General features: G+C 42.3%; 1 protein-coding gene across 13 annotated transcripts in view; it reads left to right on the top strand.

Moving 5' to 3' along the window:
* RBMS1 (RNA binding motif single stranded interacting protein 1) overlaps positions 1-8,746 on the top strand; it is a 442,165-nt gene that overhangs the window by 414,069 nt on the left and 19,350 nt on the right. For all 13 annotated transcript variants that reach the window (XM_056533368.1, XM_056533363.1, XM_056533374.1 and 10 more), the window contains one exon: positions 4,770-4,880. In XM_056533368.1, the coding sequence (XP_056389343.1) occupies positions 4,770-4,880 (111 nt within the window). The remainder of the gene's footprint in view (positions 1-4,769; positions 4,881-8,746) is intronic.

The raw sequence follows: 8,746 nt of genomic DNA, 5'->3' as shown, positions 1-8,746 counted from the left end.
ACTAATTTATGCAGGAAAAGTCAGCAACCGCCGAGCCGAGAAGTTCGTGACGAATCGAATTTACTGTAAGTTCGCTCATCTCTATGCTTATCCTATAGAGGTGAATGGAGGGGACGTGTTTCCACCAGCTCCTGTGCTGGGTGCGACTCGTCATTACAGTATCTTTTATATGCCAAAATTGGATTAAACCTCATTCTAGTCAGAATACTTATGCCAGTGTTTCCCAACCAGGGTGCCTCCAGCTGTTGCAAAACTACAACTCCCAGCATGCCCGGACAGCCGTTGGCTGTCCGGGCATGCTGGGGGTTGTAGTGTTGCAACAGCTGGAGGCACCCTGGTTGGGAAACTCTGACTTATGCCATTACTAGGTGGTTATGCAGCCAGTCCCATATTCCGAAATAGGTTCCAGGATAGGGAATACGGATCTGGTTTTAATATCAGGACGAAGCGCCGTGTGTGTAGCTTTGTCGTGGTTACATAGGTAGACTAGATAGCATGTAATGAGGTGATAAACTAGGAACAGGATCCCTTGTGACAGATTCTCATTAAGGGCAGGGATGGCAGCCTGTGGCGCTCCAGCCAGACGCGAGTGAAGTACAATTCCCAGCATGCACCTTATGACGTTACAATTCCCATGTGGGAAAACGATGAACGTGACTCGCCCCCAAGATTCTGCGTATAAGCTCCGCATCTGACAAGCATACTGTACTGTAAGGGAGGCGATTGTTTAATGTGCCCAGAATCTGTTATTTATACGTGCGTTCTCCTTTGTAATGCTCGGCGAACACACCTCTCTGAGTAAACACCATCACCAGATTTATTCATTTAGCCTCAGGACCATTCATTTTTCACATCTTTTCTATCCGCTCACTAGAGCTAAACGATCTTAGATGGATTCTTCCCGAACTGGCAGGCTATTAAAGCGCACCTCTATTCCTCACACAATGGAGGGTAGATATTGTATGTAGACAAGGTCCTTGCTACAGATAAAGTACTCGGGAAGAAAAAAAAAAACACGACGAGACGTGAGACTCAAAGGTGTTAGGGTATAAACGCAAACTATACCTTAACTGGAGATGATGGTGGTGGCCAAACTTATAAAATCACCTTTTTATTTTTTACATCTCAGCCATGTGTCAAGGAGGTGGAGGGAAGTTGCTTAAGTGCCACAGTCTGGCACACCTCCTCGAGACCTGAGACTCGAAGCTGTTGGGGTATAAAAGTATACTGTACCTTTCCTGGAGCTGATGGTGGTTGTCAACCTTATAAAATCATCTTTTTCACTTGTCAGCTAAGTGTCAAGGAGGTGGAGAGGAGGTGCTCAAGTGCCAAAGCCTGACACACCTCCTCTCTCACCCTCACCTCCCAGCCCCTTTTTGACTGACGTAACGGGCTCTGCATGTCAGTCAAAGAGGGTCTGGCAGGTGAGGATGACCAAAGAGGTGTGGCAGGCTGTGGCACTTGATCAACTCATCCCCACCTCCTTGACACTTGGCTGAGAAATAAAAAAGTAATTTTATAGGTTTGGCAACCACCATCAGATCCAGGAAAGGTACAGTTTTCTTTTAATCCCTAACAGCTATCCAGTAGTGTCTGCAGCCCTTAGGCTTAGTTCACATGGCTGACCCGTTCTAGTCTTTTTTTTTTATTTTTGCGGCAAACAGATCCTGAATGGGTTGGAGCAGGTCAGGTATCTGGTATTTTACAGGACATGCAGTATTGTTTTTCTCTTCTCTATGCCTGTCCTTCCAACAAACTGACCGGTGGAACTCCCTTTAGCATAGAAAACCGGAAGTGAGCCCTTAGCAGCAAATGGAGCTGTCATCCAGTATGGACATGCTTACCAAGGATCTGTGCTCGTGTTAGTGATTAATGGCCTTGTGCTGTGTTCCCATCATGCTGCTGGCTTGTTTGTATGAACTGGCTATTTCCTGTTTCTGTGGCCTTTCTCCAACTACCATCACCAGGATCCTTTGTTTCTAAGTGGGAGGTTACTTTTTTCCCTCCCACCCATTGCAGCACAGCTATGCTCCCTTCCATGAGTGCTGTGCTTGAAACTACAATTCCTGGCAGCCCTGTGGAGAATGATCTTCCTCCCATCCATCGGTCGCTCCATCCATTGAAGAACAGATAAGCTCCCTTTTAACACCAGACTAGTGATGTATTGTCTCGGGCTGCACTGCAACTTGGGAAAATTTTCTATGCTGCTAAAAATGAACATCGGTTAAAAGAGCACATTGAATTGTGATACCGGCTATCAAACACACTATATTCTGTATTACACTAACTTTACAGCCCCTGTAGCACAGTCAAAAAAAAAATTCTGGAATACCCCTTTAACTAGTTCCTATAAATGTAAAATGCTTAATAGAATTTTCAACTGTTATTGGCAACAATAATGCCCATTGTTAATCTTTATTTTAGGCAATTCCAAGTTCTGCTTCTTCTTATAAAAATTCCCCCCGAAAAATTAAGATTGCCGGTTCCTGTCATTCTAAACGCTGTCTTTCCCTTTGCGACATAAACCACAAACCGCGCTTTCGACAATTTCCTTCTAGAGAGGAAGTGTTAAAGAACATGCAGCACTAGTTACTCTTTTTCTTATAAAGTTACCTGTACTCTGACACTCCTGGTAAACTGCTGTATTATATTTCTTTATGTATTTTATTTATATTTCTTCCCCCCCTTTTTTTACAAATATTCATGGCAAAATTAGTTAGGATTTTTTTTTTTTTTTTTTTTTTTTTTAATCCCAGTGGCTAATTTGACTTCAATTTGCATTGGGTGATGAAAGAATTTCTCATGCAGTTTTAGGAAACCTACATTAAGGCGATTCCGAGAATTGGCCTCAATTATTCGAGCTATAATATGTTATGAGACACTTTAATGCAGGCATCTACAAGCGTTTCCAGTGATGTCATCCGAAAGGTATTCCTAAATATATCGACTGACTCCGCTCTGCTAATGAAAAGCAAACACTCTATAGTCACTCTCCTGCAACAAAGACATTGATGAAATAGATTGAATGTAAAGACGGACAAGACAAGTTCCTAGCAAAAAATAATAATAAAACCTACTCGGCAGAACTTAGAAAAATACTTTATTCCTCTCTGTGAGGAAATATTTTACATGCTATATATATATATAAAAATAAAAAAAAAGTAAGCAACTAATGCAGAATGGGTCCTAATGGGACCTACAGTTGTGCTCATAAGTTTACATACCCTTGCAGAATTTATGATTTCTTAACCATTGTTCACAGAATATGAATTGTAACACTTTCACTCATGGTTAGTGATTGGCTGAAGCCATTTATTGTCAACAACTCTGTTTACTCTTTTTAAATCATAATCACAACACAAACTACCCAAATAACCCTGATCAAAAGTTTACATACCCCAATTCTTAAAGAATATGTCTGGTACGGACTATTCTTATTCCATCCTGTCCGGGCTGCAAAAAAAGAGAAAACAAACTTTCACTTACCTTCCTATGTTCCCCCGGAGCTCCGCAACAGCTGATTGGTCGGCCGGGCTGTCGGCTTCCTACTTCCTTTTAGCCCGGGACGTCACGCGGCGCTTCAGCCCATCACCAGCCGCAGAGATGTCCCGCCTCATCTGGTGATGAGCTGAAGCGCCATGTGACATCCCGGGCTAAAAGGAAGTAGGAAGCCGACAGCCCGGCCGACCGATCAGCTGTTGCGGAGCTCCGGGGGAACATAGGAAGGTAAGTGAAAGTTTGTTTTCTCTTTTTTTTTGAAGCCTAGGCAGGATGGAATAAGAATAGTCCGTACCGGACATCTCCTTTAATACCATATATTGCCCCTTTAACATCAACGACAGCTTGAAGTCTTTTGTGGTAGTTGTGGATGAGGCTCTTGATCTTCTCAGATGGTAAAGCTGCCAATTCTTTCTGGCAAAAAGCCTCCAGTTCTCCTAAATTCTGGGGCGGTCTCGCATGAACTGCACGTTTGAGGTCTCCACAGAGTGTCTCAATGATATTGAGGTCTGGAGACTGAGATGGCCGCTCCAGAACCTTCCCTTTATTTTGCTGTAGCCAATAACAGGTCGATTTGGCCTTGTGTTTTGGATCATAGTCATGTTGGAATGTCCAAGTACGTCCCATGCGCAGCTTCTTGGATGATGAGTGCAAATTGTCTGCCAATATTTGTTGATACATTACTGCACTCTTATTGCCATCAATTCTGACCACATTTCCTGTGACTTTTGTAGCGTACACATCCCCGAAACATCACCGATCCACCACCATGTTTCACAGTAGGAATGGTGGACCTTTCATCATAGGCCTTGCTGATTGTTGTTTCCAAACAGTTCAATTTTAGTCTCATCACTTTGTGCTAGAAGGTTTGAGGCTTGTCTCTGTTGAGTACCCCTTTAAAGTGGTACTCAGGCGCTTAGACATCTTAACCCCTATCCAAAGGATAGGGGATAAGATGCCTGATCGCGGGGGTCCCCGCGGGACCCCAGCGATCAGAAATCTTATCCCCTATCCAAAGGATAGGGGATAAGATGTCTAAGCGCCGGAGTACCCCTTTAAGGACTGGATTGGTGGCCTCTGCTTTAGAGAGACCGCTTAGCACATCTGTGACGGTGTGGTTAGATAGGCACACTGAACCGGTGGGTCTTAACAACTGGGTTGGGGACCTCTGGATATTTGTAATCTCTTATTCAGGGAATGTATAGATTTGTATGTGATTATTCTATGGAATTGGTCCTAAGATCTAATTTCTTGTTGTTTATATTTTTTAGGGGGCCGTGCTAACTCCCTCCATGGACCATACCATGTCACTACAGCCGGCGTCCATGATGAGTCCCCTGACCCAGCAGATGAGTCACCTGTCATTGAGCAGCAGTGGAACAGTAAGTGTCCATCTCAATAATAACTGAAGGCACCAAATATGTCGGCATGGCCGTCCGTCATGGCGGCAGATCGTATTCTCAGTTACACGTCTGGCTTCCAGATCTCCGTGTAGTATAATTCACTCGACACAGAGCCTGTTTTCTCAGCCATGCTGGATCTGATGCATATTTTAAGTTTCGGAGAGGTGGGATTTATGTGACAACAAGGACCATGAGCTCACTGTTTCCAAAATAACCGGCGGCTCGGAAATGATCAGAGCAGACGTTCTGTACCGTGCCCGTGTGTTTTATGACTTTTTAATGCACATTCAGAGAGGGAAGCAGATAATGGGCGCCTGATTGAATTCCCTGTAACTTCCAAAATTAGCCCCGCTCCCTGAGCTCCATGCAAAGCTTATCATTTATTCAGCTGTTGCGTTATCCCTCCTATGTTCATTTCAATCTCATCTCGACAACAGAGAAGGGAACCTGTTGTTCTCTGCCTTATTATAGGGATCGGTTCTAAATAGTAGGTTTTAATTTGTGCGTTCTTTCACATATTGTCATTGTGATATTTGACGGATGCTTCCACATTAGCGTCATGAGTTATTATTGTCAGTAGGCTGTTACTTGCTCTAGCCTGTAGGTGTCACTAGTTAGCAGCGTCTTTGCATGGATTTCATGGACAGAACGTTGTATAGTAGACACAGGACAAAAGGCTTTCATAGATGTTTTTGCAAACAGTGACATCTGCAGGTTGGAAGTGGGAAATAAACTAACGTTCTAAAATGGGTGAAGCGGTAGATGGAGTTTAATATTGTGATGTGCCGTTCAATTATTAAGTATTACAATAAAAAAAACTACTCTAAATAAATATCCAAAATTATATTTATTTATATTTATTCACTTGTCAGGTGATTCTTGCTGTTAAAGGGGTACTCCACTGCTCAGCGTTTGGAACAAACTGTTCCGAACGCTGGAGCCGGTGCCGGGAGCTCGTGACGTCATAGCCCCGCCCAGTCATGATGTCACACCCCACCCCCTCAATGCAAGTCTATGGGAGGGGGCGTGACATCCGCCACGCCCCCTCCCATAGACTTGCATTGAGGGGGCAGGGCTTGACGACATGATGGGGCGGGGCTATGACATCACAAGCTTCCGGCGCGGTCTCCAGCATTCGGAACAGTTTGTTCCAAACGCTGAGCAGCGGAGTACCCCTTTAAGAACAGGATATGAGAGAAGCTGAGCTCTGAGATATACAGGTTTATATGATTTGGAGGAGGATTTCTGTGTAAAAAGCAGAATAAATCCAGACAGGACTCCTAGGAGAGACAGGAAGCCTCCTCTATATATACACAGTGATTTACAGCCTTCTCTATATACTCACTGGTACAATGAAAGATTTCGATCAGCTTTTGTGGGTGGAGTCATCAGGACTCTTACTGTCTCTCCTAGGAGTCCTTTAAGGAATTACTCTTCTTTTTGTTAAAGGGGTACTACAGAGGAAAAAAACATGTTTTCAAATCAACTGGTGCCAGAAAGTGAAACAGATTTGTAAATTACTTCTAATTAAAAATCTTAATCCTTCCAGTACTTATCAGCTGCTGTATGCTCCACAGGAAGTTGTGTAGTTCTTTCCAATCTGACCACAATGCTTTCTGCTGACACCTGTTTAGAACAAGAGCAAATTCCCATAGTAAACCTCTCCTCCTCTGGGCAGTTCCTGACACGGACAGGGGTGGCAGCAGAGAACCCTTCTTCGGGAGCATACAGCAGTTGATAAGTACTCGGAGGATTAAGATTTTTAAATAGAAGTAATTTACCAATCTGTTTTAACTTTCTGGCACCAGTTGATTTGAAATATTTTTTTTTTCTTTAAGTATCCCTTTAAGAAATCCTGCTCCAAATTAAATCGCAAAGGGTAACTTCTCTCCCTCTGTCACAGTGTTTCCCAACCAGCATGCTAGGTTTTGTAGTTTGCAACAGTTGGAGGCATGCTGGTTGGGAAACACTGCTCTGTCATATCCCGCTCTGAGAAGGGGTAACATGTACTATCCCAGAAGTTCTTCTTCTTCAAAGGGGTACTCCGGTAGAAAACATTATTTATTTATTTTTTTTTTTTTAAATCAACAGATTTGTAAATGACTAAAATTAAAAATCTTAATCCTTCCAGTACTTATTAGCAGCTGTATTCTACAGAGGAAATTTTCTTTTTGAATTTATTTTTTGTCTTGTCCACAGTGCTTTCTGCTGACACCTCTGACCGTGTCAGGAACTGTCCAGAGCAGCATAGGTTTGCTATGGGGATTTTCTCCTACTCTGGACAGTTCCTGACACGGACAGAGGTGTCAGCAGAGAGCACTGTGGACAAGATAAAAAATTTATTAAAAAATAAAAGAATTTCCTCTGTTGCATACAGCTGCTAAAAAGTACTGGAAGGGTAAAGATTTTTTAATAGAAGTCATTTACAAATCTGTTAAACTTTCTGGCACCAGTTGATTAAAAAGAAGATTTTTTTTCTCCAGAGTACCCCTTTAAGCGTTTATTCATGACTGTTATATTTTTTTTTGCCCCAAAAAACAGTGTCATTCCTTACCATGGGCTATATTATTATTGCGGCCCAGCCCCATCACTTGAGTAGGACTAAAAGACAATACCTAAAACATGTCTAATAATTTACAAGCCCTCTAAAGGGGTACTCCGGTAAAAAAAACTTTTTTTATTTTTTTTAAATCAACTGGTGCCAGAAAGTTAAACAGATTTGTAAATTACTTCTATTAACAAAAATCTTAATCCTTCCTGTACTTATTAGCTGCTGAATAATACAGTGGAAATTCTTTTCCGTTTGAAACACTGAGCTCTCTGCTGACATCTCTGTCCATTTTAGGAACTGTCCAGGGTAAAAGGAAATCCCCATAGCAAACATATGCTGCTCTGGACAGTACCTAAAATGGACAGAGATGTCAGCAGAGAGCACTGTGCTCATGATGTCAGCAGACAGCTCTGAGTTTCAAAAAGAAAAGAATTTCCTCTGTAGTATTCAGCAGCTAATAAGTACAGGAAGGATTAAGATTTTTTTTTATAGAAGTAATTTACAAATCTGTTTAACTTTCTGGCACCAGTTGATTTAAAAAAAATAAAAAAAATGTTTTTCCTGGATAACCCCTTTAACTTATGATCGGCAAAGGAAAAACCGGAGTACCCCTTTAACATCCTTATTAGAGATGAGCGAACTTACAGTAAATTCGATTCGTCACAAACTTCTCGGCTCGGCGGTTGCTGACTTTTCCTGCATAAATTAGTTCAGCTTTCCGGTGCTCCTGTGGGCTGGAAAAGGTGGATACAGTCCTAGGAAAGAGTCTCCAGCCACCGGAACACCAGAAAGCTGAACTAATTTATGCAGGATAAGTCATCAACTGCCGAGCCGAGAAGTTTGTGACGAATCGAATTTACTGTAAGTTCGCTCATCTCTAATCCTTATAGATATCCTAAAGCAGTGGTCTCCAACTTGCGGACCTCCAGATGTTGCAAAACTACAACTCCCAACATGCCCGGACAGCCAACGGCTGTCCGGGCATGCTGGGAGTTGTAGTTTTGCAACAGCTGGAGGTCCGCAGGTTGAAGACCACTGTCCTAAAGTGACATATGATGTGTGTGTGCGTGTATATCATTATATCTTTTTTTATTTATTTATCTTTTAAATCAATATATAAGAATGTAAATCTTTTGGTAGTAAATAATAATGTAAACAAATCCATTCTACATTTTACAATTTTCTCGCCTGTTCCATTGAATATTTTGACATCATTTTTAAAGAATGCGATAGATAAGCTCCTGTCAATCAAACGCAATCCCCTATAAAATGGGAGCTGGTTCGGCTTCCTTCC

Source organism: Hyla sarda, chromosome 8 (genome assembly GCF_029499605.1).
Source record: "Hyla sarda isolate aHylSar1 chromosome 8, aHylSar1.hap1, whole genome shotgun sequence".
NCBI classification, from domain to species: Eukaryota; Metazoa; Chordata; class Amphibia; order Anura; family Hylidae; genus Hyla; species Hyla sarda.
The sequence above is the reverse complement of the archived record's forward strand: the minus strand, read 5'-3'. Positions and strand labels throughout refer to the sequence as shown.